The sequence below is a fragment of the Triticum aestivum genome, chromosome 2D (assembly GCF_018294505.1).
Source record: "Triticum aestivum cultivar Chinese Spring chromosome 2D, IWGSC CS RefSeq v2.1, whole genome shotgun sequence".
In the NCBI taxonomy this organism is placed as follows: Eukaryota; Viridiplantae; Streptophyta; class Magnoliopsida; order Poales; family Poaceae; genus Triticum; species Triticum aestivum.
Window position 1 is genome coordinate 70,407,248 of NC_057799.1, and position 20,293 is coordinate 70,427,540.

General features: G+C 46.7%; 1 protein-coding gene across 2 annotated transcripts; it reads left to right on the forward strand.

The window, feature by feature from the left end:
- Positions 1-608: 608 nt before the first annotated feature.
- Positions 609-10,498, forward strand: LOC123051642 (cysteine-tryptophan domain-containing zinc finger protein 7). 2 transcript variants are annotated; one of them, XM_044474596.1, is made up of 13 exons: positions 609-1,215; positions 2,227-2,299; positions 2,386-2,513; positions 2,642-3,004; positions 3,109-4,433; positions 4,779-5,179; positions 5,271-6,919; positions 6,992-7,146; positions 7,600-7,757; positions 7,845-8,008; positions 8,817-9,505; positions 9,587-9,695; positions 10,322-10,498. In XM_044474596.1, the coding sequence occupies exons 1-11, from the start codon at positions 1,078-1,080 to the stop codon at positions 9,003-9,005; spliced, it is 4,743 nt and encodes a 1,580-aa protein (XP_044330531.1). In that variant the 5' UTR covers positions 609-1,077; the 3' UTR covers positions 9,006-9,505; positions 9,587-9,695; positions 10,322-10,498. The 2 variants fall into 2 exon arrangements, with proteins under 2 accessions (XP_044330531.1, XP_044330532.1); XM_044474597.1 differs by having other exon boundaries at positions 2,654-3,004.
- The last annotated feature ends 9,795 nt before the right edge of the window (positions 10,499-20,293 follow it).

Here is a 20,293-nt window from a genome sequence, read left to right on the forward strand (position 1 = left end):
CATATCCTAACCACACCAATGTTTATCCACCCAACCAACCCGGGTAGCAAACCATCACTTGATCGGAAGGTGGTCCGTGGATGCGAACAAGTGAAGGCCATAGACAACTCTGTGACAAGGACATGCGATGCAAGGAAAGCAATCGTGGCGCAGGACGTCGAAGTGGACCGGCATTTCTTCCAGCCTCTTTATTCCTCCTCTTTCTCCCCGGGAATTAAACCATGTTTGGAACATGCCAAATCATCGCCCCATCGCCCAACCCGAAGCGCTTCAGTCCAGTCCAGCCCGGCAAGCCCAGATGCTAGTCATCAGTTCACGCCTCTTTGGACAACACCGGTGCAAAACAAGCTTGGAATGGCAGGAAATACACATGTGGTCCGAGTGAGAACGCTTCACAGGACCGGCGTGTCTCGTAGGGGAAGGAATTGACGGCAAGCGAGGGAAAGATAACGGGACCCAGCCGCCTTCCCAAACGGACGCATCCCCTGGGACTGGGAGGGCGGGGAACATTCGAACGGATCCGTGGAAAGGCCGCGGGCGGGGGGAGGAAAAGCCGGGGGTGGGAAGGGAAAAGAAAACCAGCGACGAGGAAACAGGCGCCCGCCCACCACCACCTACCAGCACCCAGGTCGTTACCATCAAACGGGGCGAGAGAGAGAGAGAGAGAGAAGGCGGCAGCAGCAGCCAGCCGCAAGAAAGCTCTGTCGCGTGAGGCAATTAGTAAAAAAAAAAGTCCCTCGCGTGCGACGAAGCCTCGAGACGCCGGGCCGAGGCGACGAGGCGGACAGCGAGAGGCGGACCGAGCGAGAGGAGAGAGAGAGGGTGCGTGTGTGCGGGGGGCGAACGGCCCGAATCTCGCGATCCCCAAATCCGGAGGGCGTCGGAGGCGGCCGATTCGGGCCGCTCCGGCCGCGGCGGCGGAGGCGGGGCTGCGATTCGGGGGGATTCGCCCGATCGGGGAGCTCGCGGGCGGGATTCGAGCTTGCGATTCGGGGGGCGAGCGAGGCGGGCGGGCGGGCTGTGGGAGGTGGGCCCGGGCGGGGCGGTTGACCGGGGTTGTGTAGGTGGGGTGGGTGGATGCTGTCCGTGCGGAGGCGGCAGGAGGATGCTGGCGGCGCCGCCGGCATGGCGGACCACGCCGAGCTGGAGGAGGGGGAGGCCTACGCCGACGACATGCCCCCCTTCGACGACCCGGACGTCTCCCTCGCTTACATTGTGAGTGGCCCTCCTCCTCCCGCACCTCTCGCTTGCTCGCTTCACCACTGCAGCTTCCATGCCCATTTCGGTACCACATGACTACCAGTAGATGTATGTAACACGCCTACTTTTCTAGCGCGACGAAATGAGCTTGATCTGCGTGGGTAACGGATGCGCGCGCGTGCACGCGTTTGTTCGATTCTCCCGCTTTGCATGTGTGAATGTTGGCGGTCTAGCCGTTGCCGCTGGCCGGCTCCGTTGGTGGATCAATTAAAGTTTGCGAGATTTGTTGCTGTAGTTGATGTGCTCCTAGAAGCGGTCGCATTGGTGGATCAATTAAAGTTTGCGAGATTTGTCGCTGTAGTTCATGCTTCTACTAGAAGCGGTCGCATTGATTGATCAATTACATTTTACGTTGTTTGTCGCTTTGGTCATGATGATGACGATGCTAAATAAGTAAGCACTTCTATGACGCGTGCTGTTATATATGGAACCAAAGAAGCTAATCAGAGTCTGATGGGGTGTTGGTTTTTCGTTTACTAGTTGTAATTTGGATTTGGCCAGTCTCAGTCTCTATTCGAGACCAGACGGTAACTTTATAATTGTGCAAAGAAAAATCTGTGACATGGATCAACCCTTGACCCTCTCTCCTCTACCACTAAGCTAAATCCATGGCATTAGTTTTGACATCGCCAAATTCGTGTTATTATTGACTTGCTTCTTCTCAGCCTTTTGGTATTAATGGGTTCATTGTTATTACATCCACTGCTCCATAAATTACTAAAAAAGTGTCTATGTTCCGAAGACAAGGTTAATGACGGCTTCATGCTTCATATAGTCAAATTTTGAAAAGTGTCTATAGCTCTCATGTAGTTCATTGTTTGTATGAAAAAATGTCAACATGAATTTACTAGTCACTAGCAATTGTAATACACAAATGGGATAGTCACTAGCAACTTTAGGTGTACTGTACCTACAATCATATTGTTGTGATCATGTTTTTTCTAATGTCTGTTCGTCTTGTTGTAGGATGAAAAACTACAAAATGTACTAGGTCATTTTCAAAAGGACTTTGAAGGAGGCGTTTCTGCAGAGAATCTAGGTGAGGAAATGTTTTGCTGTGGCTGCAGTTAGTTTGACCTGGCTTCATTCTATAGAAACATTAAACGTGACACTAATCTTTGACAGGATCAAAATTTGGTGGATATGGCTCATTTTTGCCAACCTACCAGCGTTCCCCCCTTCTGCCCCACACTAGAACTCCACCTAAGGTGGCAAATGCTAGCTCAAGATCTCCTTATCACCAGTCTACTGAGGTGCTTAAGTTGGCTTTGGCTGTACTGTCTGGTTTCTGCATCAGCATTGTCATGTACATTAATTCATGTGGCATTGATGATTTGATAGTTTACTTCTTTTGAGTCTGATCTAATGGTTTGTAATGTAGGATGTGTCTCAGAACCCTCCGGCTATGGCCGTTCCATCTGTTTCCCAGAATAATGGTTCTGTGGCTCCTTTTTCTGGTGATTCAATTAAAAAGGAAAGATGCGAAAGCACAGCGTCTAAAAGGGGCTCTAGCACCCATGATCCTTCAAATGGCCCATCTAAGTCTAGCGACCAGAATAGATTTAAAGTACGGATAAAAGTTGGTTCCGACAATGTCTTGGCAAGAAATAATGCAGCTATTTACAGTGGTTTGGGCCTTGACATTTCTTCACCTTCATCTGTGGAGGAAAGCCCTGATGGCCACGGGGGCCTCTCCCCGGAATTTAGCAATGTGCAACTTGAATCTCCCCGGACCATTCTTCAGGTAAAGTCTACATGATCACTGTATTAGCATTGTGTACTTGTATTTTATTATGAATGGTTCAAAGGGCACATAATCACTTCCATTCTTTAAACATGATCGCACAGATCATGACATGCTTTTCAGTTCCTGGAGGGTACTTGTTATCCCCTCTTCATGGCAGTTTGTTGCAACTGACAAAGAAGGTTGTGCCTTCATTGAAGAAATGGGAAACAAGCTTGGAGATAGAAAATGCACAGGAAGCATATGAAGGGCATGTGGTTAAGAAAATGAAGTCTGATGGTAAGAAAAAGAAACCCACAGATATGAAGAGGTCAAATAACAGAAACGATGTCAGTGCATTTATGAAAAATGAGATCGATGTAGAAACACTTGCTGGCCAGAAGATTGCATCAGAAGCTCTCAGCATACCGTCTAGTCCCAGAGGCATGGATGCAAACAGCAATTGTCAATTTGAAGAAGAAGCAACAGGAAAATCTTTGGAAAGAAACAAAGATGATCGATTGAAAGAATGGGCTGCAAACAGCAACAGCAAGACAATCAAAGCTGAAACTGTCAAAGAGGATACTACCGACTGTTTAGCAAGTGGTGGTTTTGGCAGCTCAGAATTGGAACTTTCAGCAGCAAAGAAGGAGCTGAAACCTGTGACAGAAAAGACAGCATTGACTTCAGAAGAGATGAATACAACCAGTGACACAGATTTTCTGTTGGATAGGAAACATGAAAGAAAAATAAAGCCTGAGAGTAAAAGCAATCCTTCTGTCGTTAACTTTGAAGAAAACGCAGTTATAGATGAAAAAGCTCCTGCTGTTTGCAGAAGCATGGAGAAGGTTACTAGCAAAGAGGCTTCACTTTATGATACAAATGTGAAAAATAACACCAAGAGTGAGGCCAAAAGAATACACAGGGAACAAAAGAAGAATGCTCCAACATCTTCTGATCTTCTGGATGTTGACAAGGGTGCTCGTTCTTCTGCTGGAGTTAAAGAGAGGAAAAACGATTCTCACTCCAAATCTAGCCACTCAGGGAAGAAACCCAAAGCACAACCACATAGAGATGTCAGGGACAGTTTGGCAGATGGATCCCATGGATCCAAAGAGCAGGATATATTGGAGAATGGAGTTGAATTGGGAGAGTTGCAGCCAAAGGAAAAATATTGGATCAAAAGGGATTCTGACATGCTTGGGGCATCAAAGAGGGAGATTTCATCTAGTGCAAAGCATGACAGACATACAGCTTCTGAGGAGCAGAAGATGCATGTACCTCCATCTTCTGTATCAACTGCAAATGCAGCTCCTGCACTTCAAGCACCTGTCGTGATAGAGGAACATTGGGTACAATGTGACATATGTCAGAAATGGCGTCTCCTACCATATGAGTCGGATCCTGATACTCTTCCAAAGGAATGGAAATGTAGCATGCAACTGTGGCTGTAAGTTATAGTTCTTATACAATTGTATACCTCCTGCTTTTTTGCCGCCTTAATTCTTCTCTCCATGAGTCTTATCTGTAGATAGCATGTAACCAGCAGCACCTTATTATCAGGAGCTATTTGATTGTCTGCTTTGAAAGTACTACACTTATATCAAGCAAGTGGATTAAAATTTGGATAGATCTTATTGCGGGTTTCTGCTTTACACCGAAACTGTTAGGTTGTAGGTTATGCTGTTTTTTTCAGTGAGGTGATATCTTATAGCTCTATAATATTCTCCATGTTCATTAGTTGATGAACACTCTTTATTCCTTTCTGAATAGCTAGAATTTGGAATTTTTGCAGACCTGGGATGAATAGGTGCGATGTTGGTGAGGAGGAGACTACAAATGCTCTGAATGCACTATATGTCATTCCACCCCCTGCCAATGGTATTCCTTCAGTTGGTCATCCTCATGCTGCTTCTTCTGGACCGGCAACAGCCAACACGTTCAGTATAAATGGACATGCTGAACAGAGTAGGAAAAGGAAGAGTTTTCCAGGTGATGGAAGTGCTTTGGTTGACAGTTCTCACCCAACACAAGCTTCAGCTTATTCAACGATCACCCAACCCCCTCCTAGAGTTAGAAGTACTGCTGATACTAACCACTATCCTTCTGAGAGAGATTCTGTGAGCAAATCAGTTGACGTTTCCACTGAAAAGAAGAAGTCCAAGAGCAAGAATCGTGGCAGCTATTCTGATGGAGGTTCTGTTATTGTTCTTCCTCTATTTGATACACTGCCTTCATGTGTGCTTTCACTGTATTTTGTATTTACATTTATTTGGTGGAAATACAGGAGATCTTGTGGAAAGATCCAAGAAGCATTCAAAAGGAAAAGGCAAGAGAGAGATGGATTATGGTGAATACAAAGCTTCTAAGAAAATTAAAAAGGAGGAGCGGCATCGTTCTAGCAGAGACCGGAACCCTGAATGTGATTTAGCTAGTGGAGACGTTTCTGATGAGGCCAAGGCTTTTCTTGCAAAGGCAAAGAGTTTGGGTGAGAAGGGTGATATTTCTTCATTGAAGCAAAAAAGTGTTGCGAGGTCTGATCGTTTGGAGAAGTCCAAGAGAGACAAGGATGATGATATAGCTCTTCCTGAAGATAGGAACAAGGAACAATACCAAACCTCAGATGTACAGAGATCAGACGTTTCTAGCAAGAAGAGGATAGTGAAGGAATGGGAGGAGAGTCAGCATAGTTCAATAGCTCAGGTGAGCAGAGGAACCACAGTGAATCACAGCTCTGCTGCCAAGGAAACCCATAAGGATCAAAACTTAAAGGAAACAAAGTCCAAGCCGATAAAGTCTGAAGAACTGTATTCCATGACGGATTCTAAATTAGGAAAAGGTCTGCACTCTAATCAGATTTCTTATTATGGTGGTCATGTAAACAATGAACTTGTGGAGGATAGCACACACTTTGCTGGTAAAAGAGGTCCATCCGAAGTATTAGATAAGCGATCTTCTGAACATGCTTTGGACTTAGCTGGAGCCGCTTCTAGTGATGTTCCGACCACAGCAATAGCTTCAAGTTCTTCAAAAGCTTCAGGCTCTCAGAAAAAGAAAAATAACTCCCAAGTTGCAAAGACTTCACCGATTGAATCAGTTTCCTCATCACCACCGAGGAACTCTAACATTGATAAGTTCTCCCAGAACAGAATAGTGGAGAAAGATGGGCCTATGAATGCTAACCCAGGCACCATGCCGAGCTCAGTAAAGTATCTAAATACTGAAGTTGATATAGTAGACAATGTTCGGCAGGCTAAGAAGTCCAAGGAGAGTTTGCTTGCAAGTGAACCTGTCTTACATGGCTCTTCACAAGGAAATTCTGACAAAGATGATGAATTAGTTCAGTTAACTCAAGGCCATGCATCCGAAAGGTTTTCATTGAGAAAGGGTTTGGATGATGATCAGCAGCATGCATCTGGGAGAAAGGACTCCACTGTGAATGGCTCCAGCACAGCGAGGGGTTATAACCACCTGCATTCTGGTGATAAAAATAACTTGCGCACTGATGGCTCTTTAGTGCAACCTAGGACTGCAGCTTCGGGCTCGAAAGGAGATTTGATTGCAAGTGAAAGTAAGAAAACTGCAGCTCCTATTCAAGATAGAAATGGATTAACTCATTGTGCTCTGGATGGAAATCCTAAACCAGAGGTGCCATCTGGAAAAGATAAATCTTATCCCAAGAGTAACAAGCAAGATATGGAGAAGCCCAAAGCCCAAATCGCTCCTTCACCTCTGAAAGAAACCCACTCCACTCCAGTAAAATCTAATGCGTCAAAATTGACACCACAGTCAAGGCGAAGCAGTGATGAAAATGGAGGGCAACAGCGTGTTGCCAAACAGGGAACTTCAAATCCTACGGATGGGAAAGATGGTAATTCAACTGCATATGCTCTCAAAGAAGCTCGAGATTTAAAGCACAAGGCTAACCGTTTGAAGGTTGTTCACCTTTGCTCTTGTATGAATATGCTTACTTTTGTTTTGTAAGATACTTACAAAATTTCTCTGCAGAAAGAAGGAAAAGAACTTGAAAGCACAAGGCTCTATTTTGAGGCAGCCTTAAAATTTCTGCATGTAGCATCACTTCTGGAACCTCCTGGTATTGATGGTCTGAAACAAGGCGATGCAGCTCAGAGCATGTATTCTGATACTGCAAAACTCTGCAAGTAAGCTACACAAATATAGATGATATATTGTTCTACTTGCCAGGTTATTTCATTTCTGCGAATAAATGCATGGGAACATAGGTCACCTAGTTGTAAATTGGGAAGTAGTGCCTGGAAGTGTTTCTTTGGCATGGCGCGACTTGGATGGGTGCTATCATCATTTGGTTAGCCTGATGCTTTTCACATTATAGTTGATTAGCCTGATGGTTTTCACATTACAGTTCATGTAACAGTTATATATATATATATATATATATACTACAAGGCTGATGTGATATCACTAAATGTTAGCGAGCTGGATATAGACCAAATTACTTCGACAGCAGTATTACTGTTTGGGCTATCAAACTGTAGTCAGAAGTTACTGCTTTTTGTAGCAGTATTCATGTTTTCTAGGTGAAGAGTGTTCAAGTTTGGTCAGTATAATTAATTTGTATTCATTTTATTGTCCAGCTTTGTTGGTCATGAATATGAAAGGTGCAAGAAGATGGCCGCTGCTGCTTTAGCATATAAATGTGTTGAAGTAGCTTATCTCAAGGCTGCATACTACAAATACCCTATTGCAAGTAAGGACCGGCAGGTGTTGCAGGCAGTTGTACAGACTACACCAGGTAGTTGAGTCTGACTGGTGAAATTTAAGTTTATGTATATTAAATGTAGCTTGTGTTGTGGAATTTCAAACATTGTTACTTTTATAGGCGAATCACCATCATCTTCAGCATCAGACATTGATAACTTAAATAACAATGGATTATCTAAGATGGCCCCTTCAAACAAGGATGCTAATTCACCCCAAGTTGCTGGGAACCATTTATTACTGGCCGTTCGCAATCAACCACACCTGACAAGGTTACTAGCTTATGTAAGTTCTTCAAAATCCTGATTAGCAGTTCAATGGAGTTCTCATTTATATTGATAATTTAATGATTTGTAGCAGTTAAATAAAGTTCTCATTTATATTGATAATTTAATGGTATGATACTGCAGTTCATAATCTTGTGACAATGTAATAAGAACAAAGAAAAAGTTCATTATTGTGTGCTAACGTGTGCTTGTGATGGTAGCTGCAATCCTGCATGGTAGTGGCAAAGACGATAGTTCTGATCCTTGTGGTTGGTATGATGGTGTATTAATTGGATACATATATGAATTGAAACCGGTTGAACTTCCAGTATCAGATATACTTGTAGTTGAGTTGTATAAAGAAATTTCCTAGAAATTTAACTATTTTAGTGGTTGAGATTTTGAGCACTGGAGCATATAATTTTGGAATTAATTCCATAAAATAGCAAACTGGATAGATGTTGGCAATCATAAGCAACTGGCTCTGCTTAATGGTGAAATGTTAACTGTGTCCTGGGAAGAATGCCAATAACTTGTTTGTGAGGAATTGCCTTGTTCTCAGATAGGCTGCACCGACATTGGATGGGTCATCCCACGATTTTCGTGGTCCAGCCTTATTCCTTGTATTCAATAAACATTGGTGGAATTGTATGGTGATAAACCAACTGACCCTAAGGCTATTCCACTCGTGAAACCAAATAACTTTTTTTTCTAGAAAAACCCCCAAACCATATACCTTTTGAATTAACACAGTTCTACTTTCAGTGCCTGCATTATGGTTCATTAACAGGATTTTGGATCTGATGTTATGTTGTTATTTTTCTTAGACAAATGATGTCAATTCTGCCTTTGAGGCAACTCGGAAATCACAGATGGCAATTGCTTCTGCTGCTGGCAACCATGAAAAGGGAGTGGATGGTCTTTCTTCAGTAAAAACAGTTCTGGATTTTAACTTCAGAAGCGTGAATGATCTACTCAGACTTGTGCGGATTTCAATGGAGTCTATCAGCTGCTGAGATCCCAGAACACAAGAACATGACATCCTTTGAGTAGGTGCTGTTGGATGTGTGATACTTATACGGTTATACCATTTCACTGTCCCCAACGTGCTGGTAGTATTTAGTGGAAAAGTTCAATAGCGCAGAACACATAGGTCTTATCGTTTAGGCGTGCTGGTTTGTACAGGAAGTGTTTTGAGATTCTACTTATTTTGTTTCTTTAGTGGCGTTCCATTCTCATACAGTTGCTAGCATCTACTTGGATGATGTGAACACTGAACAGTCTAGCAAGGCAGCCGATGATGGATTTCATTGCTCGACACTTGTGATACTTTGGACATTTTGGGTGGTAACTCTCAGATTGCGTTTAATAGGCAAATGCACAATATTACCCGGAATCGCCTACATGCTGTAAATTATGTGGTCCCCACTGAGCTGAATTATGGTTAAAGAGTATCTGTCGGTTTTCCTTTGAGCTGTTACAAGATGACAGTGTTGGCCACTTAACAGTTTTGATGGTACGTTTCAGTTTATCATAACTGAAGTTCAATACCCTGTTGTTATATTCTAATGTTTATGTAATCTCAATTCTTGAGCAGGGGAGAGGACATCAATGTCAATTAATCTTGCTAATTGAGAAAACAGCTAGTGGGCGTTTCTTTTCCGGTCTTTATATAGTGGCATGTCTTCTGGAGAAAGTTCAAGCAGGTAAGCTTACTAATAGTATTTAGTTCGTCAATTGTTCTGTTGACATCCAAGTTTGCTTGCGCCTGAGGGAAGTGTGGAAGGAAATTACTATCTTGTCATGTTATATTGACATAAGGATCCCATGTCACCATGCGGCCTATGAAACAATTTGAAGTGACTCATGGCACTGAGATAATATTAGAACAATCCATTGCATCTTTTTTTGGAATGCTTGCTCCGTGTCGTTGAATCATAGTATCATACTCCCTCCGTCCCAAAATAAGTGTCTTAAGTTTGTACTAATTTTAGTACAAAGTTGTACTAGGGTTGAGACACTTACTTTTGGACGGTGGGAGTATATGCATACTGCATACACCGCCTTGTTGCCTAATTAATTTTCGCAAGGCTGTCACTTAGCTCTCAGCCAGTCTCTTGTTTCTTATATGTAATGTGATAGTTAAACGTATTGGTGTCGTTTATCATGTTTGTACTTAAAGGATATCCTAAAAGTCATTACTTCATATTTATGTGGCATTAGTAAGCTGAAAAATAAGAAGGTACCTGTTCCATGTTCTTTTTGAGAGTCCAGTTCTGTGGTTCTTGTTGAAGTACCGACACTGATACAATAACGGTGCCTTCTCTTTCAGGTTTCAAAGAAGTAACCGCTTGGACCATCACCTGTTGTGTATGAGCATTGTACAAATTATTTTTCATGTACAATAGGCTAACCCGTTTTTTCGTTATCGATACCAGACTGTCTGTACATGTATAACTCTAAATCGCTTGGATTCCGGCGAAGTTTTAGTCATCCTTGTTCTCGCAAATCTTGCCAGTTTCACATTCGGTTGCTTATGTTAAGATAGTGTAGAATTAACCTTGACCGAGAACGTTTTGCAGAATGCAAGATAAACCTTCTCTATTCTGTACTCTGTAGCACCACCCAGTTCGAGTAAACTGATGCGAGTCGCTGCCTTTTCTCACAGTGTAGTTTCCTTTTTGATGGTCAAACTATTTTGAAGTTAAAAGAGTTTGAAACATCAAGAAACGCTTTCTGTTTCCATGCGCAGATGGTCCTTCAAAAGTTTCATCTCCCAGCCTAACCCCTCGGCCACCCTGTATATCTCTTCCGTCCGCGGATGCGTCGTGTCGTCGGACGAGAACTTGTGCAGATGCGTGGACTCGCCGGTGCCGGTGCCGGCGCCGAAGTCCACCCAGCTGAACCCGATCTCCTTCCTCACGCCCCTCTCCCTCATCTGCCTTCTCACCTTCGCCACGCCTCCCCAGTCCCCCTTCTCGGCGTAGATGTTGGACAGCAGCACGTAGGCGCCGGATTCCGCCGGCTCCGACTCTGTCAGCACGTCAGCGACCCTCTCGGCCATGTCAGCGTTGCCATGGATCCGGCAGGCTCCCAGCAAGCTCTGCAGAGCCGAGATGCTCGGCCCGGATGGCATCTGCATCATGAGCTCCTCGGCTTCCTCCAGCCTCCCCGCTCGGCCTAGCATGTCGACGACGCACGCGTAGTGCTCCGGCCAGGGCTCGACGCGGTGCTCGGCGGCCATCGAGTCGAAGATCGCCTTGCCGGTGCCGACCTCCCCTTTGTAGCGGCAGGCCGTGAGGACCGAGAGGAGCACGATGCCGTCGGGGGCCACACCGGAGCACATCATGTCGTCGAAGAGGCCCATGACGGCGTCGTAGCTCCCGTGCTTGGCGTTCGCGGCGATCATCGCCGTCCAGGCGATGAGGCTGCGGTGCGCCGTCCCGTAGAACGCCTTCCGGGACTCCTCCAGGCTGCCGCGCTTCGCGTACATGTCGATGAGGGTGCCGGAGACGTACTCGCTGCCGCCGAGCCCGAGCTTCAGGGCCTGGCAGTGGTACGCCTCGCCGTAGGCCATGGAGACCGTCTCGACGCCGGTGACTGCGCTGATGACGCTTGCGAACGTGGTCTCGTCGGGTCTCAAGCACCTGACCATCCACGAGAAGGCCTCCAGAGCGTCGCTGCACCGCTCGTTCTGCGCGTAGCCTGAGATCAGCGCATTCCAAGCGATGGTCTCCCGGCGAGGCATGAGGTCGAACACCGTCCGCGCGTCGTCCATGCGCCGCAGCTTCGCGTACATGGTGATGAGGCTGTTGGACGCGGCGGCCTTGTCGGAGAGGCCGGTCTTGAGGCACACCGCGTGGACCATCTGCCCGTCCCTCGCCGGGCACCCTGCCGGCAGCGCCGATATGAGCGCCACGAAGGTGACCTCATTCGGCGACACGCCGTCTCGCCGCATGCCATTGTACAGAGCGATGAACTCCTCGTCCTCGTCCATTGAAATGATTGTGGTCCAAGAGATGACGTCTCGCTCGCCCATGGACTGCAAGAGCTTCCGGCCGCAGGCTGGAGCGCCGCACTTGTAGTACATGGCGACGAGCACGTTGCCGATGGTGACGTGGCCGTCGACGCCCAGCTTCACCCCGAGGCCGTGGACTTGCCGGCCAAGCTCGAGCTTCCCCTCGCCGCCGCACGCCGGGATCACGCTGCACACGGATATCCGGTCGGGCCGGACGGCGTCGTCCCTGAGCATCCGGAGGAACAGCCGGACCACCTCCCCCGGGCAGCCGCCGTCCTGCGCGAGCCCGCAGATCATCGCGTTCCAGGAGACCAGGTCCTTCGCCGGCATCTCCTCGAAAGCCCTCCTGGCCGCACCGAGGAGCCCTCCCCGTGAGTAGGCCGTGACGAGCGCGTTGCCGACGAACACGTCGGCGGCGAGCCCGGCCCGCGACGCCAGCGCGTGGAGCTGCCGAACTATCCCAAGGCCGACCTTCCCGCGGCCGGCGGCGAGCGACAGCGCGACGGTGAACGTGACTGCGTCGGGCCGCACGTCGCCCGACCGGAGCATCCAGGACGCGAACGCGAGCGCCTCGGCCGGGTCCGGGAACGCGGAGAGCATGGTGTTGTAGGAGCTGACGTCCCTCGCCCGGGCGGTGCCGAACACCCGGGCCGCCGAGGGGAAGGCGCCGGTCTTGGCGTAGCGGGCGGCGAGGGAGTTGGACACGAAGGAGAAGGCGTCGAGGCCGGAGGCGACGGCGAGCGCGTGGAGCGCCGGGAGGGTGGCCCGGCCGGACGACGCGACGGCGGCCGAGAATGCGGCGGGGGATGAGACGAGGTCGGGGACGGGGTGGCCCGCGCGGAGGGAGGGGCTGCGGCTTGGGCGAGGGATTCCGTCGAACAGGTGGTGGGCGGCCGCCGAGGAGAGCGTGGCCGCGGGGCGCGCGTGGCGAGGGGCTTGCAGCCGCCGCAGCGGCATCTAGGTGGAGAGACTAGTAGGTACTACAAGTGGCAGCTGCCACAGGACCTCCGTCTTCTCGTCGGGGCGCCGCCGTCTGCTTTGAATTGATTCTTGCGAAGCTGATACTAGTAGCGTGTTTGCTGCAGATATGCTTGCAAAATTTCAGTGCGTCCTGCTAGCCTGTTTCAGCGTGCTCGTCGAAAAGTTCTGTTCGTCGGAGGATGTATCCATGAAAACTGCGCGATGGCAATAGCAATATGTTGTCCTTCTTGCCCTTTTTGTTGGAATATATATTGTCCCTCTTGTTTGTTGTCGAAACTGAATGATAATAACAAGGTTTTTGTTAATAATAATAATAATAATAATAATAATAATAATAATAATAAGCTCCTTTCCTTTTCCATCCTTCTCATAGCCTCTTTTGAGAGCTAAATACAATGTGCTTGGGCCCGCCCCAATCTCTGATTTTGTTGTCGGTGTTGCTGGTCAGAGAAGATGCGGGCTGGAGCCAGGTGCACTCATGTACATAGTAGCTTTAGGTTTAGGGTTTTCATAGAGGAGTTTGGCGTCTTGCCACGTTGGAGCTTCAAGAGCTAACGATCAGCGTTCGGTGGACGTCAACCACCTCCAAAGCTTGTCACCCATGGTGAAGGGCAACTACAGGCTGCGGATTCAGCGAAAGCTCTCAGAATAAGCTCGTGGGGCGGCTGGATCTAGGGAAGATGTATGCTTATTCTCTCTACGCCCTTTGGCGTTGAGTAATGGAGGAGGAGATGGGGTGGAGAGTCCAACTTCTACAGTTCGGTCGTCGCACTGGAGATGGATCTCCGACAAGGGATGCAGAGCTAGAACAACTGCTTTGTTTTGGACACATTCTCTGCACGATTGTGAATGAAGCTACGACGCCCACAAGTGCTTTTGGGCATCGTTTGTTCGCCGCCAGTCTTGACCCCCCACCGTGGACAATTCTAGCCGAAGAGCGGCCCGTGGAGGGATTTCGTTATGATCATCTTTGGATAAGAAACCTATCTCTTCCCCCTAATGGATTTTCACTACTCCTTGGGGTTGGGGTCCGAGAAGCATTCGAGAGCCATGCAGGCCGATCAAAATATCCTTCTTTTGTTGTGACATTCTTGACGTTATAGTCTGACTATCTCATTCTATTCTTAGTAGCACCCGGAAGTGCACATGCTAAGCATATCTTTACAAAAGCCATACCTCCATAAGCACCCAAATCTGCTTACTCATTGGTAGTGAAAAAACAACAATATAGAAATGTTTATTAACAAAGCAAATGCCCAAGAGCTGCTCACCACAAGACATTCTCACGTTTCAACATATTGAGAGCAAGAAATATATGAGTGGAGTTTGTCCTAAATTAGGCGCAATAACTAAATCCAAGTTGGTGAAGATCATGATTTGGGGTGGCATGGTATTGGGATCGTTTGCCGCCTTCAACTTCTTCTCATAGCGACGAAGCCTATAGGGAGGCAGTATAGCTTCGATCGTACTCCCGTTTCTTCCTATATGGAAGCAATATAGCTTCGATCAGACTTCTGTTTCTTCCTGTTATGGCATATGTTGGTGGCACGATAAGGTTTCCATCTCAACTGACACAATCCTAGGTGATGACAATCTTGGTCTGGGGCTGAAGCTTCTAAGAAGATGGACAACACTGCATTCTACAACTCGTGTAGAGGTCTTTTTCGTAAAGTTCATGCAGTGAGTTTTAATTTTGCTTTTCATTTTCGACAAAGGGTGAATTTTATTTGAAGGAAATATGCCCTAGGGGCAATAATAAAGTTGTTATTTTATATTTCCTTATTCATGATAAAGGTTTATTATTCATGCTAGAATTATATTAATCAGAAACCTAAATACATGTGTGAATACATAAACAAATACCTTGTCCCTAGTAAGCCTCTACTAGACTAGCTCGTTGATCAAAGATGGTTAAGGTTTCCTAACCATAGACATGTGTTGTCATTTGATAACGGGATCACATCATTAGGAGAATGATGTGATGGGCAAGACCCATCTGTTAGCTTAGCATAATGATCGTTCAGTTTTATTGCTATTGCTCTCTTCATGTCAAATACATATTCCTTCGACTATGAGATCATGCAACTCCCGGATACCGGAGGAGTACCTTGTGTTCTATCAAACGTCACAACGTAACTGGGTGATCATAAAGATGCTCTACAGGTATCTCCGTAGGTGTTTTTTTGAGTTGGCATAAATCAAGATTAGGATTTGTCACTCCGAGTATCGGGGAGGTATCTCTGGGTCCTCTCGGTAATACACATCATAAGCTTGCAAGCAAATGACTAAGGAGTTAGTCACGAGGTGATGTGTTATGGAACGAGTAAAGAGACTTGCCGGTAACGAGATTGAACTAGGTATGAACATACCGATGATCGAATCTCGGGCAAGTAACATACCGATAGACAAAGGGAATTACGTATTGTTGTCATAACGGTTCGACCGATAAAGATCTCCGTAGAATATGTAGGAGCCAATATTGGCATCCAGGTTCCGCTATTGGTTATTGACCGGAGAGGTGTCTCGGTCATGTCTACATAGTTCTCGAACTCGTAGGGTCCGCATGCTTAACGTTCGTTGACGATATAGTGTTATATGAGTTATATGATTTGGTGACCGAATGTTGTTCGGAGTGCCGGATGAGATCACGGACATGTCTATGAGTCTCGAAATGGTCAAGAGGTAAAGATTGATATATAGGACGATGATATTCGGACACCGGAAGTGTTTCGGAGGGTACCAGGTACTTATCGGGTCATCGGAAGGAGTTTCGGACATCCCCGGCAAAGATATGGGCCTTATGGGCCAAGTGAGGGAACACAACAGCCCACAAGGGGCTGGTGCACCCTCTATAGGGCCGGCCTAAGGGGAGGGAAAGGAAACGGGAGGAGGAAAGGAAAGCGTGGAGTTGGACTCCCACTTCCTTCCCTCGCAGCCCCTCTTTCCTTTCCCCCTTGTCCATACAAGGAAGGGGGGGGGCAAGCCTTAGGGGCGCGCCCTGGTTGCCCCCTCTCCCCTCCCACCTATATATACATGGGGAGGGGGCGCCACACAAGGACACAACATTGTCTTAGCCGTGTGTGGCGCCCCCGTCCACCGTTTACTTCCTCGGTCATATTTTCGTAACGCTTAGGCGAAGCCCTGCGGAGATCACATCACCATCACCGTCACCACACCGTCGTGTTGCTGGAACTCATCTACTACCTCGCCGTCTTGCTGGATCAAGAAGGCGGAGGATGTCACCGAGCTGAACGTGTGCAGAATGCGGAGGTGCCATTCATTCGGTACTAGATCGGTTGGAGCGCGAAGAAAGTTCGACTACATCAACCGTGTTGTGAAACGCTTCCGCTTACGGTCTACGAGGGTACGTAGACACACGCTCCCCCTCTTGTTGCTATGCATCTCCATGGATAGATCATTGCGTATGCGTAGAATTTTTTTGTTTTCCATGCTACATTTCCCAACACTGGCATCCGAGCCAGGTCTATGCGTAGATGATATGCACGAGTAGAACACAAAGAGTTGTGGGCGGTGATTGTCATACTGCTTACCACCAACGTCATATTTTGATTCGGCGGTATTGTGGGATGAAGCGGCCCGGACCAACCTTACATGTCCGCGCACATGAGACTGGTTCCACCGACTGAACATGCAACTTGTTTTGCATAAAGGTGGCTGGCGGGTGTCTGTTTCTCCTACTTTAGTTGAATCGAATTTGACTACGGCCGGTCCTTGAAGAAGGTTAAAACAACAAACTTGATGAAACACCGTTGTGGTTTTTGCCGTAGGTAAGAGCGGTTCTTGCTAGAAGCCCGTAGCAGCCACGTAAAACTTGCAACAACAAAGTAGAGGACATCTAACTTGTTTTTGCAGGGCATGTTGTGATGTGATATGGTCAAGACATGATGTGATATACGTTATTGTATGAGATGACCATGTTTTGTAAATTATCGGCAACCGATAGGAGCCTTATGGTTGTCTCTTTATTGTATGAAATGCAAACACCATGTAATTGCTTTACTTTACCGCTATGCGTTAGCAATAGTTGGCGAGACGACCACGATGCTATGATGGAGATCAAGGTGTCAAGCCGGTGACGATGGAGATCATGACGTTGCTTTGGAGATGGAGATCAAAAGCACAAGATGATGATGGCCATATCATGTCACATATTTTGATTGCATGTGATGTTTATCTCTTATGCATCTTATTTTGCTTAGTACGGAGGTAGCATTATAAGATGATCCCTTCACTTAATTTCAAGATAAAAGTGTTCTCCCTGAGTATGCACCATTGCTACAGTTCATCGTTTTGAGACACCACGTGATGATCGGGTGTGATAGACTCTATGTTCACATACAGCGGGTGTAAGACAGTTTTGCACACGCAGAATACTTGGGTTTAACTTGACGAGCCTAGCATGTACAGACATGGTCTCGAAACACTGGAGACCGAAAGGTCGAACATGAATCATATAATAGATATGATCAACATAGAGATGTTCACCATTGATGGCTACCGCATCTCACGTGATGATCGGACATGGGTTAGTTGATTTGGATCACATATCACTAGATGACTTGAGGGATGCTATTTAAGTGGGAGTTCATTAGTAATTTGATTAATTGAACTTAATTTATCATGAACTTAGTCTTATAGTTTTGCATATCTATGTTGTAGATCAATGGCCCGAGCTACCGTTCCCCTGAATTTTAATGCGTTCCTAAAGAAAGCTAAGTTGAAAGATGATGGTAGCAACTACACGGACCGGGTCAGTAACTTGAGGATTATCCTCATTGCTGCACAAAATAATTATGTCCTTGATGCACCGCTAGGTGAAAGGCCTGCTGCAGGAGCTGAAGCTGATGTTATGAACGTCTGGCAAGCTCGATCTGATGACTACTCAATAGTTCAGGGTGCCATGCTTTATGGCTTAGAACCGGGACTTCAAATACGTTTTAAACGTCATGGAGCATATGAGATGTTCCAGGAGTTGAAGTTAATATTGTTGGGGAACACAGTATTTCAAAATTTTTACCTACGATCATGCAAGATCTATCTAGGAGATGCATAGCAACGAGCGGGGAGAGTGTGTCCACGTAACCCTCGTAGACCGAAAGCGGAAGCGTTTAGTAACGTGGTTGATGTAGTCGAACGTCTTCGCGATCCAACCGATCCAAGCACCGAACGTATGGCACCTCCGCGTTCAGCACACGTTCAGCTTGATGACGTCCCTCGATCTCTTGATCCAGTTGAGGACGAGGGAGAGTTCCGTCGGCACGACTGCGTGGCGACGGTGATGATGAAGTTACCGGTGCAGGGCTTCGCCTAAGCACTACGACGATATGACCGAGGTGTGTAACTGTGGAGGGGGGCACCGCACATGGCTAAGAGAAGGCTTGGTGTGTCTTTGGGGTGCCCCCTCCCACGTATATAAAGGGGGGGTAGGAGAGGTGGCCGGCCCAAGGGGGGGGGGGCGCCATGATGGGGAGTCCTACTTGGACTCCCGGTCCAAGTAGGATTCGGCCCCCCTTTCCTATTCCCACTAGGAGAAGGAGGGAAGGAGGAGGAGGAGAGAAGGAAAGGGGGGCCACCCCAACCCTAGTCCAATTTGGTTTGGGCTTGGGGGGGGGGGCGCCTCCACCTGGCCGCCGCCTCCTCTCTCCAATAGGGACCATGAAGGCCCATTAACTCCCGGGGGGGGGGGGGGTCCGGTAACCCCCGGTACTCCGGAAAATGTCCGAACCTTTCCGAAACCATCCCGGTGTCCAAACACAACCTTCCAATATATAAATCTTCATGTATCGGCCATTTCGAGACTCCTCGTCATGTCTTTGATCTCATCCGGGACTCTGAACAAACTTCGGTACATCAAATGACATAACTCATAATACAAATCGTCATCGATCGTTAAGCGTGCGGACCCTACGGGTTCGAGAACTATGTAGACATGACCGAGACACATCTCCAGTCAATAACCAATAGTGGAACCTAGATGCTCATATTGTATCCTACATATTCTACGAAGATCTTTATCGGTCAAACCACATAACAACATACGTTGTTCCCTTTGTCATCGGTATGTTACTTGCCCGAGATTCGATCGTCGGTATCATCATATGTAGTTCAATCTCGTTACCGGCAAGTCTCTTTACTCATTCCGTAATGCATCATCCCGCAACTAACTCATTAGTCACATTGCTTGCAAGGCTTATAGTGATGAGCATTACCGAGAGGGCCCAGAGATACCTCTCCGATACATGGAGTGACAAATCCTAATCTCGATCTATGCCAACTCAACAAACACCATCGGAGACACCTGTAGAGCATCTTTATAATAACCTAGTTACGTTGTGACGTTTGATAGGACACAAGGTGTTCCTTCGGTATTCGGGAGTTGCATAATCTCATAGTTAGAGGAACATGTATAAGTCATGATGAAAGCAATAGCAATAAAACTAAACGATCATTTATGCTAAGCTAACAGATGGGTCTTGTCCATCACATCATTCTCTAATGATGTGATCCCGTTCATCAAATGACAACACATGTTTATGGTCAGGAAACTTAACCAACTTTGATTAACGAGCTAGTCAAGTAGAGGCATACTAGGGACACTATGTTTGTCTATGTATTCACACATGTACTAAGTTTCCGGTTAATACAATTATAGCATGAATAATAAACATTTATCATGATATAAGTAAATATAAATAAATACTATATTATTTCCTCTAGGGCATATTTCCTTCAGTCTCCCACTTGCACTAGAGTCAATAATCTAGATTACATAGTAATGATTCTAACACCCATGGAGTCTTGGTGCTGATCATGTTTTTCTCGTGAGAGAGGCTTAGTTAACGGGTCTGCAACATTCAGATCCGTATGTATCTTGCAAATCTCTATGTCTCCCTCCTTGACTTGATCGCTGATGGAATTGAAGCGTCTCTTGATGTGTTTGGTTCTCTTGTGAAATCTGGATTATTCCTTCGCCAAGGCAATTGCTCCAGTATTGTCACAAAATATTTTTATTGGACCCGATGCACTAGGTATGACACCTAGATCGGATATGAACTCCTTCATCCAGACTCCTTCATTTGCTGCTTCCGAAGCAGCTTTTTACTCCGCTTCACACGTAGATCCCGCCACGACGCTCTGCTTGGAACTGCACCAACTGACAGCTCCACCATTCAATATAAATACGTATCCGGTTTGTGACTTAGAGTCATCCGGATCAGTGTCAAAGCTTGCATCGACGTAACCGTTTACGACAAGCTCTTTGTCACCTCCATAAACAAGAAACAT

Coding starts and splice junctions, on each gene's coding strand:
- LOC123051642 (XM_044474596.1), top strand. CDS start 1,078: ATGCTGTCCGTGCGGAGGCGGCAGGAGGATGCTGGCGGCGCCGCCGGC. Junction 2,514..2,641: donor CTTATCACCAGTCTACTGAG/GTGCTTAAGTTG, acceptor TTTGTAATGTAG/GATGTGTCTCAGAACCCTCC. Junction 6,920..6,991: donor ACAAGGCTAACCGTTTGAAG/GTTGTTCACCTT, acceptor ATTTCTCTGCAG/AAAGAAGGAAAAGAACTTGA.